Source organism: Podarcis liolepis (assembly GCF_965112155.1).
Source record: "Podarcis liolepis genome assembly, chromosome: 10".
NCBI classification, from domain to species: Eukaryota; Metazoa; Chordata; class Lepidosauria; order Squamata; family Lacertidae; genus Podarcis; species Podarcis liolepis.
Window position 1 is genome coordinate 19,517,724 of NC_139562.1, and position 22,999 is coordinate 19,540,722.

At 43.6% G+C, this 22,999-nt stretch overlaps 1 protein-coding gene across 1 annotated transcript in view; it reads left to right on the forward strand.

The window, feature by feature from the left end:
* Nucleotides 1–12,699, forward strand: part of SLC6A12 (solute carrier family 6 member 12) — a 48,043-nt gene extending 35,344 nt beyond the window's left edge. The window contains exons 14-15 of the mRNA XM_083461788.1: nucleotides 371–541; nucleotides 9,325–12,699. Coding sequence (XP_083317914.1) covers nucleotides 371–541; nucleotides 9,325–9,471 — 318 coding nt within the window. The 3' untranslated portion in view covers nucleotides 9,472–12,699. The remainder of the gene's footprint in view (nucleotides 1–370; nucleotides 542–9,324) is intronic.
* Nucleotides 12,700–22,999: the final 10,300 nt, after the last annotated feature.

Sequence of the window (22,999 nt, forward strand, 5' to 3'; positions counted from 1 at the left end):
GCGTTCCACAGGGCGGGCACCATTACAGAGAAGGCCCTCTGCCTGGTTCCCTGTAACCTCACTTCTCACAGTGAGGGAACCGCTAGAAGGCCCCCATTACCCCTGCTTATTGGCCATACTAGCTGGGAACTGTAGTCCACACCATCTGGAGGGCGCCAGGTCAGGAAGGGCAGCCCAAGAGGATCTTCACAACCACCTCTCCATGGGCTACCATGACTCAAGTTCAGTGTGGGTTGTCTTCCTCTCCACAGCTTAAATCATTCTGCTACCAAGTATCAAGCTATAAATATCAGTATACAGCTCTTTTCCAGAGTTATCTTCTCATTGCACTTAGCATAGCAGTCATTCTTTCTGCTTTTGTCTTCTTCAGGCCACCTTCCTGTTTTCACTCATTAGGTACACACCACTCACATATAACAAAGTATACGAATATCCGCCATGGGGTATTGCTGTGGGCTGGTTGATGGCGCTGTCCTCTATCATCTGCATCCCGCTGTATGCTGTGTTCATCCTCCTGAAAACCAAAGGATCATTAAAAGAGGTAAAAGAAAGTGAAGCATCTCTAAGGTCACAGAACTTTGGTTTGCTTTTGGCTAGGGCTGTTCACTGGCTTGCAAGATGTGAAATTGGCAGCTTCGGTGATTTCCGTTGTAGTACAGAAAGTCAGAATGGCCTTGGTTTGCTGTGTCCCAAAATAATTGGGTGTTAGTGACATCCTAAGCCATGAAGCAACACTCTGGTTTTTTCAGAGGACCTAACTCTGAATTCTGCTTAATTGCAGGCATTCATTCTTTTATGAACTTATTAGCATATTTAAAAGCATACCTGGCTTGATAGGCATGCAGTTCCCCATGAACAGCAGATTGCCACCATACATTGGATTGAGTATGGCAGACCAAGAGCCGTATGCAAGGCCCTTGTTGGACTGTTACATCAAGGTAATGGCCAATCTGTTTGGATAAAGGAAGACCCCTATACAACAGCAGGAATCATGCCAAACTATGGTTTAGGAAAGTTTACTCTGTTTTTGGGTAATGTGTGAATGGGCAGATCATTGTTTGTGATTTGTGATGTTGATGTTATTTATTTATTTATTTATTTATTTATTTATTTATTAAATGTTTAACCCACCTTCAACACCCCAAGTTGTTAAAAACCCAATCAATATAACAAGAGCATGCTAAAAGTCAAGTTATTAAAATCTGATTGGCAAACTCAAATCAGAGACCGTGGTTTGAAGTCAGTTGGCAAACCAGGGTTTGTCACAGCTATGGTTTGATGTGGTGTCTGAATTGACAAGTTACAGCTCAAAAGGTTGGAGTGCTGAGCAGATGAGAGCAACCAAGAAGTTCTAAACTATTATTTGCTTGCAAATTTGGAACAGGGGTGGGCAACCTGCAGACCTTGACCTAATTTTATGCAGCCCTGAGCCTTGGGAGAGGAAAAATGGAGAAGGGAGTGAAAATTAGCGGAGTGATGGAAAGATGAGAGGGGAAAGCTCTCTGCAGGCGATCAGTTCATAACTCTGGCAAGAATGATCTGTCTAGTCCCCAGCTACCTGTTGGCAGGAAGTGGGAGGGAAGGGAAATGGGGTGGGGGAGAGGTGGCAGAAAGATAGAGTGAGAAGGGGCAGCCCTGCCTGCCTCTGGTGTTATCTCTTCCCACCACTGGCATGAAAACCCTGGCAGACCACTGCAGAGAGAATGAGGCCTTCAATAGAAGAAAGTTCCCTCACCCCGATTTGGACCCTTGCAGCTTGTTCTGGGGTTCTAAAACAATGCTTCATACAAACCACAGTTTGATGTGATGTCTAAATCGGGCCGTTGACTTTTAATCTTGTGCATTTTTGGTGCAAGATCATTGTTGTTGGCTTGCTGAAAACTGCAGCTTTTGGAATGACAGATAATTTGAAAAGGATGAAATGCAACCTTCTAGGCGCACACCTCGTTGGGTGGTGCGTCTGCATGTTTCCTGGTGAAGCAATTTAAGTCGCAGTGACAAGTGGCTGGGAAATCTCACACACTAGCACTGAAGAGAATGAACTTTGCAGAGGGTGCCCTTCCTAGTGCTCTGACCTCCGGGAAGGTGATGTTGTGCCCGCAGGCCCTTGTTTACTGACTAGGGATTCTAACATAATGAGGAATGACAGGCTGTACGCCGGCGCTGATTTAATGTCCACCTCAGGTGGACAAGTTGTGAGGCAAAGCCCCGGACAGGGAAGAAAAGGAAGGGGAGCCTTGAGGAAAACACACAGATGAGGCAAAGGGCACAAACAAATGAAAAATATGCAGTGGGAAAGAAAGATCAGAAATATTGCATTATAAAAAGACCTCACTGTTTCCAGTTGGGTGTATTCACAGCTACATGTAGTACAATGGCCCTTTTTCTTGTGTGTGATGAGGAGGGCACCTACGAGGGATGTGACTCACTTGTTGACAGGGAGTGAATTGCTAGTGGAGTTTTTGACAGGTGGACAACTTTTTGTTCGGAGAGGGAAAGCAAAGGTGTGTTTTCAGGAGACAATTTGGTTCCACCTTGATGTTGCCTTTAACACCTTTGAAGACAGCTGCACCATTTCCAGTCAACTGTGTTGACACAGCATGCCTCATACGGTCAAAGTGGAATGAAAAGGAATATTCTTTGTTCTCTGGAGGTTTCAATTCACTGCTTCTGAGGTATTAACTGTAAGATCTTTAAATGATCTTTAAATGTATTGTCTTCAATATGCAGTACTTTCCTGTCTTCAAGTCATAACATGATGAGCTTAGGGATGTGAATGAATATCTCCATTGTTGAGGATCGCACTCAAAAGGAATAATAATAATTGCCGCAATTTAATAGGTTTCTGAGCCTCTTTTCTCCTTGCAACACTCTAACAGCACAGAAGTAAGTCCTTTTGAATTCAGTGAGGACTACTCCCTGGCAAATGGGGTTACGACTGTAGCCTTAGTGATTTCCAGAAAGCAAAAACCATGTGAAATTGACAATTCTTAATTTACACACTTATTATGGAGACATTGATTTACTGGCTAGCTACAAAAGAGGAGTGCAAGTGTAGCTGCCTGGCAAGTTACAGCTGCTGAAATTCTCTCTTCTACACAACAAGGACCAGAAAGTGGCCAATATAACTCCATTTAAAGGTGGGGGGAGGATCCAGAGTGGAATTTGGGAAGTTACAGGTCAGTTACCTTGACATCTGTTCTGGAAAAGCTGGTAGAAAGCATAAATACAGAATTACCAAGCACACAGAAAAACGAGTCTTGCTGAAGCAAAACCAGCAAGGCTTCTGTAAGGGTAAGGTCTGTCTTACTAACCCAGGCATAGGAGACATCTGAGTCATGGGTCTTACTAGGGCCACCAGGCCTCTGAATTGGCCTGCCAGGCCATTTTGGGCAAACCACACCTACCTGTCATTCACCTGACATCAGGGATGGAGATAAGACATTTATTATCTTCGCTCTTAGCACTGAGCACCATAGCTCTAAGATCAGAGATAAGCCTCTAACTTCTTTTTGACAATGAATTGTCAAAGTTCAGGCAGCACCTGCAATCTTAGTGTTGTGAGACCACACCGCTAAGATAAGAAATAGGTCTGTGCTGCTGCCTTTTACCATCAAAGAGCAACCAGAGGCACCAGATGACTTTAAATCTAGGGTTGCTTTTCCTCAGTTCTAGGGCACAGTCTCTTAGGCTATCTAGCAATGTTACCTCTTTGTTTATGTGAACAAACATTTACCAGTCTATGTGAAGATATTGGTCCATTATTGCATTTCCTCTTATGGATGCTTCCTTAGTTTAGATTCAGCATCTCAGGATAACTCTGGACATTTAGTATAGTCATACCTTGAAAGTCAAGTAGCTTAGTTCCCGAATGTTTTGTATCCCAAACACCGTAAACTTGGAAGTGACTGTTCTGGTTTGCGAACTATTTTTGGAAACCGAACGTCCAAAGGGGCTTTCACGGCTTCCGATTGGCTGCAGGAGCTTCTAGCAGCCAATCAGAAACCACGCTTTGGTTTCTGAACATTCTGAATGTCGAACAGACTTCCAGAATGGATTTTGTTCGACTTCCAAGGTACGACTGTATGTTCCTAGTACTAACTTACTCTTTGCTCCAGGTATTACCATCCACAGTGAGTATGTGGATGAGTCTGCCCTTTTTGGGGCTTTCTAGCTTGTATGTCTTTGACATACATATTGGTGTCTCCTTCATTATGCCCTCCCTTGTTCTTCCTATAGACTTTTATCTCGAGATAAGTGCCCCCCACTGTTTCTGTCACTATACCCCCAGGTTTCTGCTGTGCTCACTATATCATCTATCCTTTCCTTTAAAATCAAACACTTCAGCTCACCCATCTCAGCTTGGAGTCTTCAAGCATGAGTACATAAACAACTGCACACAATGTGTCTTCATGTCTCTGTTATATGCATTTTGCCCTACGATGATCTGGCTTCTTTGAATCAGCCTCTGTTCCAGCTGGCTGTGGAACAGCAATGCCTGAGCAGCCTTAAAGGGCCCTGGTGTGGAATCAGCTTAAGACAATAAAAAGAAACTACAGCACCAATAACCCAAGAAATAGACAGCATTAAACCATTTGTACTGGATTGCCTTGTTGATTTCAGTTTATTGTCGTAGCCAAAGGCCATAACAAATACCACTGAATATCGTTAGCATGCACAGATGGGGAAAACATTACAAAACAGAACAATTAAATATATACAAATGGAACAAATATCAACTCTCCCCACTTTCTGTTTTAATAAAATTAAAATAATAAAGATTTATTTTTTAAGAGAAATCATTTGGTTCAGAGCAATTCTTGCACAACTTTTAATTAGGTAAAACAAAACAAATATTATTATCTTTTTAAAAACCCCAGTGCAAAACATCCTAGCAGCAAGATGATCTGGTTTGCCAAGTTACTTAATTCCACCAGAAATGAAATCCAGGTCTTTAGGAAACCCAGAAAAGCAAGAGGAGCACCAGTTTTGCCCTTCAAGCTTAATTTCTGATATTAACTGGATTGCATAACAGGAAAGCTAATATTTTCTTCTATCATTCAAGTAGCTTAGAAAAATAGCAAAAATGAAACAAAAAAATGCAATTCTTAAAGTACAACTGGATGAGAACAGAGTTGTCATAACAATTCTTTTAACAATAAACGACATTGAGAAGGTCATTGTGAAGTACAGCCACCAATTCAAATAGAAACACATATCCAGTGTTTATAGCACTATTCACCTGGTCACGGGGGGCATCACAACCACTCTTGGTGCTTTGTCACATGATAGATTCAGATTTGAAGAAAATCTTCTAGGGAAATACAGGCAGTGAAGAACTAGTGAGAAACCCAAGTGCCATTTATATTTAGCAGGGGCGGGGGATCTCCCCCCCCCCCGCAGTCATCATTCCAGTTGTGGACGGGGCTAGAGGCAAAAGTGGGCGGTGCAATGGATGGGATTCTTACAGGAGTCTACATTCCACCCATGCAGAAGTCAGATGTTTCTACCTTCCTATATAGACACATATTACTCTCCATCCAGACAAGCAAATGGCATTGTAATAGTACAAGGACATATTCCAGCTAGGCAAAAGCACTTGAGGAAAGTGCAGAGCAGGGGGCCATGAGGGGCATGGCCAGGGAAGTGGCTGTGGCTTGGGGGAATCCTGAGGACCAGGAAAAGAGGCCTGGAGAGCTGCATTGGACCAAGTGGAGAAGTGGAACCTTCTTGGAGCAGCCCAGGCTGGCTGATTAGCTCCTGCTATTGCTTTATTCATTTATTTACAGCATTTTCAAACCGACACTTTCTCCAGAGGGTTTACAGCTAGGAGTGGACTAAATAGGCTGATTCCATCCGCATGCAGTTTTGCTGGCATTTAATGTTCCGTTCCTCTTTGTGTGGAGTATTTTTTTTAAAGAGCACATGAAAAGCCCACATTGAAATTGTGCATGTTTTCTATGTGCTTTGTACATAAAACACACATTTGCAATGTTTTTCAATGCAAAATAGGCATCTTTATGTGAAATACATATTTCCCCCCCCCCACATGTGTTTTGCACACAGGAGCTGTGTTGCAAAATCTGTGAGCAGACGTGGGGGTCAGGGCTCAATTTTGATAGGTGGGCAGGTCCAGTAACATACCAATCACCTTACACCACAGGGCGTCACTGTCAGAGGCAATAATGCTTCTGAATACCAGTTGCTGGAAGCCACAGCTTTTGCGCTGACGTCCTGCTTGCAGGTTTCCCATAAGCGTCTGGCTGGACATTGTGAGAACAGGTTGTTGGGCACTGCCTTTTACTGAATCAAACCATATCTCGATCTAATTTAGTCTTCCCTATACTGACTGGCTTGGGATGTGGGTGACGCTGTGGGTTAAACCACAGAGCCTAGGGCTTCCTGATCAGAAGGTTGGCAGTTCGAATCCCCACGGCGGGGTGAGCTCCCGTTGCTCGGTCCCTGCTCCTGCCAACCTAGCAGTTCAAAAGCACGTCAAAGTGCAAGTAGATAGATAGGTACCACTCCGGTGGGAAGGTAAACGGCGTTTCCGTGCGCTGCTCTGGTTCACCAGAAGCGGCTTAGTCATGCTGGCCACATGACCCGGAAGCTGTACGCCGGCTCTCTCGGCCAATAAAGCAAGATGAGCGCCGCAACCCCAGAGTCAGCCACGACTGGACCTAATGGTCAGGGGTCCCTTTACCTTTATACTGACTGGCAATGGCTCTCCAGGGTTTCAGGCAGGAAACTTTCCCATCCGTACCTGGAAGTACCAGTGATTGGACTTGGGACCTTCTGCAAGCCAAGCAGTTGCCCTACAGTTGAACCCCATCCCTTCTGCTACTTTCCTCCTACTTTATGCTATAAAGTGTGCATCACGTTGGCGTTACTGAAAGTCACTTTTTTTGACATGGGTTTGGGAGGAGGAAGGGGCCTCATACTTTGAGTCAATCCCAGAAGTGATTTAAAACAACAACAACCTACACACTTTGCAGCAAACTGCATTTCTGTGAATTTCTTCTCGTCTTTGAAAAGTTTTGAAAAATTAAATGATAAAAAAACCTTTCAGTTAACAGCCCACTCCCTTGCTGACATCTCATTCTGATTTGGTGCCTTCTGTTCACATGAAGAATTCTCGATTTATTATGTTTAGAAGGCTTTTGTAGAAACATCAGAGTAACTAATTAACTCTAGGAAACACTTTCAAAAATGAAAGTATTTCTTCTTGCTTCTGGGATTCCAGTAATGATAGGAACAGGCAGGCATATGTACTTTCCTGCCATCATATTTTTCAAACTCCTCTCAGCGATCCTGAGGGCTAGAGACTTCATTAAACAAAAACAAAAAAATGAGAACTGAGATTCTTAAGGCTTCATCAGAAGCTTCCAGGCCTCGTGTTGCTCACAGCAGCTGGGTTAACCAGTGCTTCATGAATCAGAGCAATGTACCCAGTCCTGAAATCGTGAAGTGCCAAGGTTAATTAACTTTGCAAAACTCCCAGATGCAAATTCTGACATTTAACTGACCTATGCTAGTGCATGCTTTTAGTTTAAGGATGTGAAGGGTGCTGTTTTCCTCTATTGTTTTAGACAGGTACTTCCTATATGCCTGTGTGCCATTTTGAGTCTCGGTCTGAGCAAAACGCGGGGTATTAATATTACTAGTATTAATAATAAGTGGATGCTCTTGCCATGGCACCAGATTGGGCCAGATCTTGTGCATTTTATCAAAAAGAGAAAGCAACTCCATGGTACTGAAAAAATTGCACTGTATTAAATGATTCACCATTTCTGTATTCCATAGTGGGGCGCCTAATCTGCATTGGCATTGCAATGAGCATAGGAGTCCCCTGCTCCTTAAGTTGATGGCTGGAGTGAACTGCTACTGCTTGAAATGATGGTTACAAATAAGCCATTCGAGGGCTTGCTCTGGATGAAAGGCAGGCAGTGCAGCAGCCTGAAAAACGAGAAGCTTAAGAAGGTTCAGCACAGCCAGCAGTGGCTTGTGAGGCTGGTGGATGGAGGCAGCAGCATCCTTCCATTGGCAGCTTTGCACTTGTCAAGATGGGGCAAGGCAAGAGAGTGAGATCAGGGGTACTCCAGGTGAGAATGTATCTGTGGGGCTGCTGCCATCCCACCCCTCTCCCAACCTTGTCCCAACCTTGTCCCAGCACACCCACCAAGAGGTCACCATTGCCACCATCGCCAGCCGCAAGTAGCATAGGGGAGGAATTCGATTCAGGTTGCATTTGAAGTCCATCTATCGCTATGCACTTTCTGAAATCAAAAGCAACTGAAACACAGCCAACCTGTATTTCAAGCCAAACACATATTTACTTGTAGTAGATAGGTAGCCGTGTTGGTCTGCCATAGTCAAAATAAAAAAATTCCTTCCAGTAGCACCTTACTTAGTTGGTCTTTAAGGTGCTACTGGAAGGAATTTTTTTATTTTGACATATTTACTTGGTTAACATAAGGGTAGTTGAAGCTGTCCATTATCACAAGCAGAGATACTGCTCTGGCCTACTGAATCTAATGCTGAAATAAGATGGATTAGTATATTGTTTTGCTGGGGGTTGGGGCGCACGGAGGAAGTGGCAATAAATTTTAGGATTTCATCCAGTGAGTCATGTCTGAAACGAGGCAAGTCAGGACCCTGGTCAGCTCCCATGGGGCCCTGCTACTTGAGTTGGTGAGATGTCTCTGCTAACAAAGCTATAAAAAGGCTAGCAGGGCCTGTCTTTCAAATGTCTCTGTCCGCTTGGCAGAGCTGTTTGCATTGTTTTAAAGGACCTAGTCTGCAGCTGCATGCTCCTCCAGAGGAATCACCTACTAATTCACACCGTTCTTCTGTCATTCATCCAGACGAGCAAGAAGCACTATCAGAGTTTGAGGACACATTCCAGCCAGGCAAAAACACTCCACTGTGGGGTGTGGCTGGGGGAGAGGGGTGTGGCTGAGGAGGTGTGGCCTAGGGAGTGTCCCAAGGACCAGATAGAGAGGCCTGGAGGTGTCCCAGGATGTTTTGCTGTTCTCCCCAAACCTGTGCCTATCCACTTATCTGTAAGCACTGCTGAATGTTCATTGGGCTCTACCACATGGCGACAAAAAGTGAGCCTAAAGGCAAAATGGATCAGAATGTTACGTTGTTTCCCTTCTGCTCTTTTAGATGTGTCTTCCAATAATCATGCATTAGGAAGTACAATGGATTTGCTCATGGAATGTCTTTGCCCAGAGCAATGGATACAGATGGCTATTGAGTGGTTGTCTGTCTAACAGCTATATTGACGGCTACATTGTCTGCTCCCTGCTTGTCTTTCTACAGCGGTTACGCCAGCTCACTTCTGCAGCAGAGGACTTGCCCCAGCCCAAGAAGCACCTGATTGCCTTATCTGGACAGTACTTCAAGCAGGGAGGTCAACATCCATGCAAGGATGTGCTCATCACCACAGAGAAGGAAACCAACTTCTAGACCTCCCAGGGAAGAACTTCTTTACCTTCTGGAGACATCTCTCCTTATTTCTTTTGTCTTCTGCTTACATCTGGGATGAGTTGCTGCTCAGGGTCTCTTAAGATGCCAGCACCTTCTTCCCTTTTACTTAGCATACAGACTGGAATAGGGCCAATGGAACAGTCACTGTACAGGTGAAAAATTGTCTGTGAAGGGTCCAGAGCTCAGAGGAAACCTGAATTCCTGTTTACTGGCAGTGCTAGGAGATTGAACCTGGCATATTGTGCTTGCAACACAGGTGCTCTAACCACTGTGCTATACACCCCTCCCCATTTATAAGAAATAAATTAGCAGCAAGATGTTGGAAAAGACAGTGAATAAAGCTAGCCAGTTCAAGTTCCCAGTGACTTCCTGAAAGTTTATTCCACACCTGGCTTAACTCCCTGGCAAAAACATTTCACGTTCCTTGAACACCTGAATCTTCAGCCATACCTGCATGACCTAACTACAGGAATTGTAGCAAATTTGGTGGATTACTGTTGCGTTGTTTTTAAATTTAAAATTCACAAAGATCTCTGCTGTAGGTGAGATTCCTTTTTTGCTCTTATCTTCAGAAGAGTGGCAACAATCCTCATTTGGGTGTAGAAACCAGAGCTTGATCACTCAGCCTCTCCCATTACGCAGGAGGCCCTGGAGGGGGGAAAGGCGATAAATTGGAAGCAAGATGAGTTTGTCAGAAAAAGAGCATGTCAAAGCCACTTAAGATCTTTCTCTTTTTTTCCCTTTGAGAAGAGACTAGTGCAGAAAGGAAATGGAGCAGGCAGACAGTATTTCAGCTTGAATATCCATTGTTTGATTCAGCTCTGTGTGACATCCCTGAGTTGCTGGGAAAACCTGAGAAATGCAAGTTGAATGCAACTGCCATATAAGTAAATGCCAAAACTGCATCAAAAGTGCAGGACAGTCTGGATCATATAGGAGATAACAAAGCTGAAGTCTCTGACCGCATGATGCTAGCTTAGCATTTGTGATACAGAGGTTGGCATATGGTCTGTGGCACAAAATAAGAGGTAGTGGGGGTGGGAGGGAAATGGAAGACGCAACAAGCTAGAAAATCAATTTCTGTGCAGAGAGTCCTGGCTTGTTTTCATTTATTTCTTGTGTAAATGTTCACTGCTAACCAAGGTCAATTCAATATCCTAAACACCAGCAGGGAACTCTTTTTGCATTGTGAATGTTGTGGCTGCAGCTAGGGATGTTGGAGAATTCTGACAAAAATGGAAACAGGAGTGGAAATTGCCTGTGTTTGTTTATTTGTCCCATGTCCGGAAATCCTTTGAGTATGATCAGTAATTGCTGCTGTTGTTGCTTTCAGCCCTCAAATGCTAAGCAATTGATTCCAAACCCTTCTCTCCCATATTTGCATTGTGTTTCCTTTGTATTCCTTGCAGAATTTTGGAGAAGAGCGAAAGAGTTAAAGGTTTACTGCATCTCACTTTGCCTGTTGCATCAAGGAGTGTGAATTACATAAACTTGGATTAAAATGCAAGTGGAGCCAAATTTCACCTTCACCCCTAGAATGGGCAAGGTGTGCTGTCTCAGTAATGGAAAGGCCGATCCTGAAATGGTCAAATCATATACCACGAATGTCAACAGGAGATGTGGAGCCAGGGTCCATTTCAGCACTTGGAACTCCTTGACCAGTTGTTGAGAGCCCAGTGCCTGGTAGGGCACACCAGCACTAACACCTACCTTTGGCCCTCATGTCAGATATATGGGTCTGTGAGTCACCATTCACATTTCCCACAATGACCCAGAACAGCTGCCTGTTTCTTGTTCTGCTATGGCAAAACTTATGCACACTTACCTAGGACAGTCTCTTCAAACGTTCATAGGATCTGTTTGTAGACAATAGTTTGACCCAATGCAGCGCTAAGTTGAAGTCTCTTAGTGGTATACTTGTTTCACTGGAAAAATGTGTTGCACCAATGGAGCACTGATGCATGAGAGAATGCATAAGCAGCTTGCTGGTAACTTTATTGTACAATAGACTGTGCAGTCTCGTATGGAACAAGTTTCTGCCAGCACAACTGTTGCAGTAGATTCCTCTGTTGCATAACATTAAAACTCAGCCACCCCTTTGCACAAGTACCCTTGTGCTAGTGGACAGAAAACACTGAATACAGCCTATAGAAATGATGTGCTCATCAGAGTTTTGATCTGTCAGGGGTTTTTTTTTCCACCAGCAGAAGTTATTCCTAACTCCAAGGTGTTCATCAGCAACTTGAATGTTCATTAAAAAGCCATCTAACGCTTGTTTACAGCATTTGTGTGTACAGAAGACATCCCATAAAGGATTGACAAGTGTTCCCCCCGCCCCCTGCTCCCATGCCTTCCCTAGCAGCCTGGTATGCAGAAATGAAGTGTTTCCTATCACTTTGGGCCAATTACCAGTCTTCAGTAGTTCCTGGTAGAGTGCCACAGAAGCACGGGAGGCAATAGGTTTGCAGCCAGGTGGTGTCCATGCCGTTTGCCAGAATCCTAAGCTACCACTATTTTGCAAATCGCAACAGCCCCACAAGCCTTTGCATTATCTATCCAAATAGTACTTCCATCTGACAATCAGCTGCCAGCAATGGCCCTGCATGTTCCTTTGGCACCCTGTTTGCAAAATTTAACAGTTCCAAAATACAGATGCGCTTTCACTTTCACAAGATTAATATACTGCCTTCGGCTGTACTTGAGGGTTGATTTCAAAAAAACCCACTGGAAAAACGGTTATGTCCATGTGGTAATGGCAATATAGAGTCAGTGGCTCGTGTGCTTCTGGCTTGCACTCTTTATAAATATTTGAGGAGTGAGGTTATTACCCCTCTATTGTTGTCCATGCCGGGTCGCTCAACCATTGCTACTGTGTCCTTTCTTTTAGCAGATCAAGATGATCATGGTTGTAAACCTTCAAAATGTATTTTGTATAGTTACGTTTTTACCTCTATCTTTAGTACATTTTGTTTTGTTTTATTGCTATGGCTAGTGGCCGATGCAAATACAGATCCTTCTGATTCTGATTCTTCCAAACCGGGGGATGCATCATTGGCTAAACGTCAGGCTGCACAGGAAGAAAGAGCTGGCGACACCAGCTCACTGAGTTTTATTTGTCATAGATGTACATTTATATCTTTATATTTTTCATAAACTTTTGTACTTAAGATATACACAATAAACAGCATTTCTTTAATTAGGAACCAACAGTGGTTGTGGATTTGCTTTCTTTCCTATGGAGAAGAGGAGGTCCAGAAGATGTAACCTCTGGTCAAGAGAAAAACCCAGAGAATTTCAATCTATTAGCAGCTGACAGAATTTAATGGAAGGAGTGGCGCTTTTGAGTCGTGAACTTGGACCCAACCTATGCTTCATTTTAATAGCTAGAGAAAATATTTGACTGATACGTTCTGTGACTACTGAACAAATTCTTTGTGTGTGTATGGTCCTCTCAACTCACATTTTTCCAGATTGCTTTTTGTATTTTTGCAAGTGTTGTGGTTTCACCCCCAGTCCAGTGGGTGCTGTTTGCATGGTGCCATTTTGGCTCATAAGCAATGGCACTCAAAACCTGGGCTTTGGAAATTGAGGGACATTCCATTCCCCTCTCCTGGAAAGGAGGTCAGAGTTGCTTGCAGAGGATTAAAATTCAGCGAACAGCTCTGCTCATGGCAGCACCTTTGCTTGCAAAAATAATGTGGACACTTAAGCATTGCAATTTTACAAATACTTAGCACCTAAGTAAACTGAAAAGTATTTTACTTTGGTTGAGAAATTGTCAAGTTGCTCCTCTCCCAGGAGAAATGTTGTGTATTTCCCAGCTATTCTGGTTCTCTCCATAGTCACCTTTGCAAAGAAACAGTGGGTTTTTAAACATCACTTTTTTATTATTACTTAACACCTAAGTGTCTTACCATGGTTCAGAATGTCTAATGTGGGTTCATGCCAAAGAAACTGTCCATTGCTCAGAAGCAGCCCCACTGAATTCCACGGGGATTGCTCTCTGATAAATATGTGTAGGATTGCAGTCTTAATTGGTTAAAGGTGCCACATAGGACTGCCAACATGGACGAGGTATAGCCTTTAAGGAAACAACTCTGAGCATGCTCAAAACAAATGTATTGACTCAGGTCAACCCAGACTGCAGACCTGATAAAATGAAATTTATTATAAGGCTGCCATCATGACAACAGGAGTGAGAGAGAAACTGCACAGCCAGGACTAACAGCCAGTAGTTCTGGTAAGATCAAAATTACTACAACATATCCCCGCCCCGGTCTGGGGACAGAAGGGTGGGACCTCCTGGCCATAGCAATCCTTTTGGATGGAGATTGACTGAGTGGTGCAGAGATTTGATTGGCCAGGGATTGGAGATGGACAGAAAAAGCCTCTCTCTGTTAAAATGGATTGTAGAAGGATCTGTGTAACAGGAAAGAGCATGGTATTGAGATTTTGGGGGAAACGTTTTGGGGGGAAATTGGCATTTTGCTTGATAGGGCTGAGCCCCAATGGATCAGACTATAGTGCATGGGTACCAGAAAAGGGACTTGGTCACGAACTTCCCCCCTGCTTTTTTCCTTCCACCGTGAATGTTGCTGTCATTTTATGCTTCATTTGCCAGTGCACCAGTTGTCAAGAAAGCAGGAATTTGCCTTTGGGAAGCAGGGAGAGCAGCACAACTGAATCTTAAAAACAGTATAAAAGAAAACAACAAAAGCATTCTTTTTTAAAAAAAACCCCACACAGTTCTGTGCCTCCTACCTACAACCCTTTTCTCTCAAGTAGGGTGTTTATTTTTAGATCCGTCTGTCTGTTCCAGTTCATCAAGCTTCAGCATGGAAAGTCATGTAGAAAGGAAAGGAATTCCCAGGAAGAAATGCAGGCAGCGTTCCCGGCAACTCTGCTGGGATGTCCAGCATCTTCATTCATGCTGCAATATGTTAAGCAACTGGGAAGTCCATGAAAAATGTGATTAGTATAAATTTAATGTTTGTTTGTTTTTAAAAAGGTTACATACACACTCCTGTTAAATGTTGCCATCAACATCTGATGTGTATGCTACTGTGTATGAAAGGCAGTATAAAAATATTTTTAATTGAATAATATAAATAAATTCCCCACAAAGTTCTTCTCTGGCTCAGAATGTGAACTCAGATCCTGCACACAAGCTATCGGGGCTCAACAAACCAGTTGCCAAAAATGAGACCCAGTCATAGAAGTTATTTAATATTACCTCTTTCCTCTTGACAAAACTCTTGTTTGTTGCTGTGAAACCACAAAACCAGCAGCTTGTAGTCAATCTGCAGAGAAGTTCTTTCGGTTAACTTTCAATAAAATTCACCTTGTTTGCTTTCTGAACTACACAGAGTACATTTGACCAAGCAAGCTTTTGATGGGTGAGTGGCCAATCAATTCTCTTAATTGTTTCCTGTAAACATTTCATAGGGTTGTTGGTCTCCATCCCAGATGTAAAACCCTCTGCTTGACACAGAAAGTTATTTTGAAATACAGGTAAATACAATACCATAAGATGGGGGGAGGAAGAGAAAAGTCAGTTTTGAAGTGTATCATGGGTGATCTTGTATAAAGCAAGAAACACACTAACTACTGAGAGACACTGGATGTGCAAGTCAGAAAATCCAAATAGTGGACAGAAGATAGATAAATCATTGTCAGGGAAAAAATATGCACCAGCATTTGATTGGAATGCTATGAGATGTTTGAAGGGTTCCTTTATATCAATTAAAATGAAACAGTGTTGCCATAATATCCTTTTAAAAATTGGAATTCCTTAAGCAAGTTTGTATGTAATCATAGTCACCCTAATTGAATAAGGAAGTTTTCTTGGAACACAGGAAGCTGAGTTATACTGAGTCAAACCACCAGACCATTCATCTGGCTGTGGCCTACAATGACTGGTGGCAGCTCTCCAGCTCTCCAGGACTTTAGCAAAGAGTCTTTTCCAGAGACTGATCCTGTGATCTGTTGAATGCAAAGTCTGTGCTCTACCACTGAGTTATGACCCTTTCCCTATGGCAGTGAAAAGTGACTTTCCAAGCAGCCCTCTGCCATAGGTTGTGAGGCAAAGGAACCCATGTTAGACTTTCTAGGGGGAAATGCCATAACATACATGATTGTGGTACATCAGTATGTATGCACCAACACTAGGACTTTTTTTTCCTCACTAAGAAAGCTGGTAAATACTAAACCAATTCTAAATCAAACTGAGAAGAGTTCACCCATTTCTGAGGATGATGGGACATGTTGCTCCATTCCATTTAAAATGGTTTAAGTTCACCATGGTTTTGTGGGTTTTTTGTTCCTAAATGTCAAGCCTTTCACTTCACAATGGATGTTCATATAGTCAGCAGCTCAAATTCCCCCCTCAAGGTGTTCAATTTTCTTTTCCTTTCTCCACAGATAAATATCTTTCCGTTGATGCTTTGCATCATGGACCATAGTTGTGACAATACATGCCTTTTGGCTATGGTGTCTATATACAATGGTCTGAGCAGCCCTTTCATTTCGGAAGTGTCTGTGACAAGTGATGCAGCACTTGTGAGCAATCACTGAGTGGCCAACAGGTGCTATCTTTGGAGCTAATAACTGTATTTACCCATGTGGGGAATCTTTCCTGTTTGAGTGATCTGACTGTTTTCCAGCCACTCAGCAAGAAGAATTTGGAGCCGTCAACAGGTGTCTACATTTTTTGAACTGCTATTTTGTAGAGATTGTTTCACCATATGTACATTAAACTAAATAATTTATATATATATATATTTAGTGCACAATTTCCAGTTTCAGGGTCATAGTATCATAGAGTTAGAAGGGACATCACCTGTCTCATAGGTAGGAATGACCAAATCAGTCAATTTCAGTTTCTTATTTTCACAATCTTAAATTAAGTTCCCCACATTCCACTTCAGTTTGTGATTTCTTTTTAAGTCCTCATGAAAATTCACCAGCAAATTTCTCCCACTAAACAACTTTTTATAGGCAATACACATTATTGCAAAGCAAGTTTGCCTGATGTAATCCATTTTGTACATTATTTTCACCAATATATGCATTTTTGTGCACATACATTTTACCATAATGTATGCCTTTTTGCACTCCTGATTTGGTTGTAGAACTACAAAATTCAGGAAAGTTCACATTTTGAGGAATCACTGTTTCGGTTCACATCTTGTTTCAGAAAATGAGAATTGGGTAAGTTCGCCTTTAAATGTGAAATGAATTGAAATTCAGAGTGTGAGCTGCTGAGCTCCACAATGGCTCCTCTCAGAGCAGGGTGTGGAGTCTGCAAACACCTGGCTTCCCCACCCCCCAAAAATTAAACTTCTCAGAACTGATTACCAACAAAAGTGAACCTCTTTCTCAAAACCAAGAATGGGAAATTTAGGTCCAGTGGTCTAGCATGACCCTAAATCTGACTCTGAAGACTCTCCCTATGACATCCCCTCACCCCAGGCCACACGTCTCATTGGTCCTCCTCCTTGTAGGCTCTGAATGCTTTTGCCTGTCTGGAATGTGTCCTTGAGCTGTGATCATGCCTCTTGCTTGAATGGATGGGGGATGGTGCTGTGTGTGTGTGTGTGTGTGTGTGTGTGTGTGTGTGAGAGAGAGAGAGAGAGAGAGAGAGAACCTATGGTTTTTGATGGCTGGAAGGTAGCTTCTTGTAGAAAGAGGAATGTCATGTGCATTGCACTGCCCACTTTTGCCTCTGGCCACTCCCCTCCTGGCATGCGGGCTCCCATAACTTTGCCTATGATGAAATGCGGCTCTTGAACCATGAAAGGCCCCTCACCCCTCTTCTAAGTGATCTTCAGTGCAAGATTATTGATCTCTTTGTCACGTGCTTTTCATAATGCATTCATTGATGGCTCCTCTGAGTGCCAAACAGGAAATAATGCCTTTCACGCAATTAGCAACTGGCATGAATGGCATTTGAAAGGGTAAATAGCAAGCATGGGTACCTCAATCCAGATCAACCCTGGCAGAGGGCCAGGGGAGCATTAAACCTTTGCCCTCCACTTCAGTCACAATCTGGATCAGCTGCTATTTGTTTTGGAAGAAAAACTTCCATGGCACAAATGGGAGGTGAGGAGGAGACGCAGGGGATTGATCTTTGCTCCCCTGATGGAGCCATCCAACCAGAGAGGCAGTCTGCTAACAAAACATCCAGCCATTGAGGCACAAAGCATGGCAACCCGCTTCCGAATGGCCATCCGACCAGCTTTCCAGACAGCCTGCCACCATCCAAGCAAGCAAGACAGACAGACAGGCAATGGACTAAACCAGCCTTGAATATATACAAATACAAGGCAAATCTTGGGAGGCCCATGCATCCCTCTAATGTATTCCTATTGTGCTATTCCTAACCTTTGGCAGAACGTTAAGCAGTTTTCTTTACAAGCACCTTTGGTTCATGAAAGATATCAAAGTTTTCTGCATTGTGACCAATGCCCAGGGGTCCCTCTGCTAACTGTAGAAACAAGTTGTGGCCTGCCTATCAGATCAACAGAGAATGAATTCCTCATCTTAAAAGAGGTACAGATAATTTCTGCCAACAAAAAGGAGTCAAGGTGTCAGGCACTGAGGGAGTTCAGATTGGGGACCCTGTGAGTCAAGCGTTAGCCCCCTGTTTCCCCTACCACCAGGGCTTCTCGCTGGAGAATGGAGCTACAGAAAGCTTAAGCCAAGATGCTCTAATCAGAGTCCAGTATCCTCCTGGTCCTGAAAAATCAGGTGACACTGTACAGCCAATCCTGTCCTGTTTCGTATGTGACCACAGTGCTTATGGGATGCGGGGTTTGCACTTGTTCCGAAAACATCGGCTTCGCTCATGGGATGAGATGTTTATCTGACTGTGTATATGAAGTTCTCATGCTCTCTGCACCCTAGAATAATACATATGCATGAATGCCTTGGAAAGAGAATGAATGTCCTTGTATTTTCCATTTCTTAATTGCCCCGGTCTGATGTACATGTTGTGACAGGATCCTGCTGAATAAATATATCACTGTTGGCATTGCAAGTATGTGAGACTTTGGTTCGCCGCTATAAATAGAGATGCTTTGCATCCTTGATAGAGCATAGAGACTTGATAGAGTCTCCCTCTCTCGTTGGAAGAAACTGGCCAGGGGTGGGGAGGGAGGGAGGGAGGGAGGGAGGGAGGCAGGGAAGCTCCTCTGCAGTGACCCCAGGCAGAGGTGTCATCAGCACCTACAGGTAATTCAGCCAGTAATACTGCCAAGGGGCTGACATATGGCCTATGAAGTGACTGCAAAGCAATTTCTAGCTGTCCAATTCTATTGACAGCAATAACTCCCCCATGGGGGATGAAATCATATCACCAGAGACAAATGCTCATTTCCTGCCAACAGGTCACATGAGCAAGCAAGCTGCAGGATTTACACACACACACACACACACACACACACACACACACCATTCCTCGAGCCACACAGTTTTCTGCCCTGCATTGCTCTGCTCTGGCGTTTCGACACTCTTCACATCCATTTCACGTTCCAGGCTCTTCTCACAATTATCTTTTTTTCTTTTCTTTCACTCCATTCCAACTATTTATTTATTTAGTTCATTTGGATCCCAGCCTTCAGCCAAAAAAGGCTCCCAGAGTGGCTTATGTACAATCAATTAAAGCAAGACAGTCCCTGCCCACAGGCTTACAATCTAAAACAAAAAAATGACACACAAGGGGAAACGGACAGGAAGGGAAGGGGGGAGATCAATCTCAGGCGCCAACTTTCAAACAGTTGTTCTTATAATGACTAGCTGGCACAGTTCAGGGGGAGGAGGTGCCCGATACAGCTAGTCTTTTGGCAAAACTGGTGGAATGCTTCCCTTTCTTTCCCAGTGGGGCAGCATGATGGAATGGCCTCTTATCGCTCCTTACAACTCTTATTTGGGCTTATCCACACTGACCCCTTTGCCTCGCTCTTTCCAGGCACAAGTCTGCACTTTAAAGCTCCATTTCTAAGTGCCCCTTTTTCGCTCTAGAGCTTTCCCCACAAAAATCCACTCCTTAAAGCTGAATTGGAGCAAATGGCAATTCAGGTTTCCCACAGATTACCATTTGTTCTGATTCAGCTTTAAAGAGTGGGTTTTTGTAGGCAAAACTCCAGAGCAAAAAAAAAAGGGGGGGGGCTCAGACATGGAGCTTTAAAGTTTGAACCATACCTGGAAAGTGTGGAGAAAAGGTAAGTGTGGATAAGCCCTTTCTCTCTCCATTATCAACTGGAGCATTTGTTAAAGCCCCCATGTGTTATATCTTTAGGAGTGTTTTAACTGCACACCCTGATATGTAAAGCATGAGTGTGGAACCTGACAAGATTCATCTTGAAAGGTTACACTTGATTGCATATTATAGATCAGTATCCTCTTTAATTGGAGGGTGTGGAAACACGCTTTAAACAGAAAGAAGTCAGTACTGGCCTAGTGAATGCAGCGTACAGCTGGTGAAGAAGAGCCTTCAGCAATGTGAGGGCATCTCAGAAGCACTGACCCTTGCTGGAAGAACAAGGATGTTAAATTACAAGTACAAAAGAGCATCCCTATTTTTGACTGACATTATTGGATTCGGCTCTCTGGCGGAGGTGTTGTTGAAGTGGGTATTATGAGTGTTTCCATATTCTGAATCAAATACAGACACTGCTCAACAATGTAGACTTGAGTGGGCATCTATAAGCAGTGGCCCATTGGCTTCATGGACTGCTAATTTAAATCTGTCAGCGACTGCCTCTTGAGGTCAAACTAGACAGGAATGTGTCATTGGACTAGCTGGACTAAATGCGTCATTAGAAACATCACCAGGGTTTAAAAATAATAACTGTGGAGGGTGGTTTTTATTGGGACTGCAGCATATGTAGGTAAGAGGTTTAAGCCTTCCCTCCCCAGCTGTGATTTGGACAAAAAATGTCCCTATGCTGCTATGAAGTGCCACCAACAGGAACTTTTTTCTAGACCTAATAGCAGCACAGGGGAATTTTAGTCAGGATTGCAGCTGTGAGCGGATGGGTTAAACTTCCCACTCGTATGCACCGGAGTTCAGATGAAAATCCACCCATATATATTAAACTCTGATGTTCTTTCTTAAATATGCATTTCGCTCAACTCTGGTTTGGACCTTGGTACTCACCACAAAAGATAAGATTTCTATGCCACCTTAAAGACTAATAAACTTATTGTGGCATAGGCTTTCTACTAAATATGTGACATATTCTATGGGGGACAGGTTGTTCTGCTTAGAGATAAAACTGATCCTCAATATTTTGGCGCCCTTATCTATAAGAATATCAAAAGAGCCCTGGTGGATCAGGCTGAAGAGACACCCAGTCCATGTTCTCACAGAGGCCAAGCAGATGCCTATAGGAAACCCACAAGCAGAACATGAGTGCAACTGTACTCTACGAGATATATTTTTGGCTTATGGGCACTGCACTCTCACAAGCCTTCCAGCTCCAGCTCCAGAACTTGCCCTTCTCCCATTCTCTGAGACCCAGAGCCCTCTAAGCCTCATCTTCCCATGTATAATAATATACGTTGTTGTTGTTGTTGTTGTTGTTGTTGTTGTTGTTGTTGTTGTTGTTGTTGTTAATACCCTGCCCATCTAGCTGGTTTCCCCAGCCACGCTGGGCAGCTCCCAACAGAATATTAAAAAAAACATCAAACATCAAACATTAAAAACTTCCCTTCCCTGAAGGGTTGCCTTCAGATGTCTTCTAAAAGTCAGATAGTTGTTTATTTCCTTGACATCTGAAGGGAGGGCATTCCACAGGGCGGGTGCCACTGCTGAGAAGGCCCTCTGCTTGGTTCCCTGTAGCCTCACTTCTTACAGTGAGGGAACCGCCAGAAGGCCCTCGGCGCTGGACCTCAGCGTCCGGGAAGAACGATGGGGGTGGAGATGCTCCTTCAGGAATACTGGGCCGAGGCCATTTAGGGCTTTAAAGGTCAGTACCAATAGTCTCTTTAAGCTCTCTTCAGTTTCCGTATAGAGGATCCTATTTTTTTTCATAGAATTGTGGAATTGTAGAGTTGGAAAGGACCTTGAGGCTTATCCAGTCCAACAGCCTGCAATGCAGGAATCTCAACTAAAGCATCCATGGCAGATTGCCATCCAACCTCTGCTTAAAAACTTGGAATGAAGGATGGTCCACTGCTTTCCGAGGGAGTCTGTTCCACTGTCAAGCAGCTCAGCCCAAATGAATTAGAGAGGTTGTGCAAATGTACATCAGTCCAATCCAGATCCGATTCACACAGCTTTACTCCTAATGGTTTTATAAATCACAGCTGACAGCCAAGCTACGTAATTAGCAGCTGCACCTGATGTATCAATTGCCAGACTATCCCACTTCTGAAGGCATGGAGATGGCGGTTGTTTGAATGCTTTCCCACATTAAAAAACACAAACCTTTCTGCACATTCTAATGGAGTCATCCCCTTTGACATATGAGAGTGTATTAGAAGGGGGAGTTCTTCACATGGGGGGATATCCCAACACACTCTGAAGTGGTGCAATTGATTATTTAAGATTGTTTGTGTTGTCTTTGAACTTGCAAATCCACGCGACTGAAAAGCCTTAGCATACAGTTGAAGTGATATGGGTGTTGCCTCTGTGGTGTTTGATCCATGATTTCTAATTCACACAGTCATCAAATGAGGACTATTCATGTGTGAGCCTGCCCTCCGTGAGGGCTGGGTTGTTGGAATTATGTCCACCATGACTACTCAACTGATTAAGACATCCGATGCCATGCAATAACCCAGCCCACACGACTCCATGGGAGCAAAATGGGGGGGGGCACACAGTTGGCTTGAAGTGTATCCATAATGGTGCTTGAAAGAAAAATTACATCCATCTGCTACTCCAGCAAAAGTGTTGGCTCTTAAGCAGGTTTCCCCTGGGCTGTCATCAAGGGTTGTCAAGTAGCAAAATCAGCCATAGTGCATAGTGCCCACTCTAATTCCAGTGCATGATCTTGACACATTTCCTCTTACACTGTTCTTCAAAGTTCCTATAGCTCCTTGAGTCCCATGCCAGCCCTCTCTCTCTTTTTGGCAATGCCTCTCTCTGCTTTCCCCATGTACTCTTGTGCCCTTGAATAGTCGTCTCTCCAGGCCATGGCTGCAAGAACACGTGGGGTTGTGTTTTTCCCCAATAGAGTCTAGCCAAGTGTCGAATTGATCAGACATGAGTTCAGAGCTTATTAGCAGCTTGTCAATATCAGTAAGGACATACTGTGTGGGGAGGAGGATCACAAGCTCACGGTGCAGTGGGGGCTCAAACTCTCCAACTAGGGCTGTTTGTATGCATTTCCTCTGCCAGATGCTCCCTCCAGCTGCCCTGGATACCACAAAAAGATCTTATGCAAGAACTTGATAGGAGGTAGGTGCCTCTTTGGGTTTCTAAGCATGAATTCCTAGGGAAATTCTCAGCATGGAGATATGATGCAACAGGGGCAAATCCATCAACAGAGCTCAGAGTATG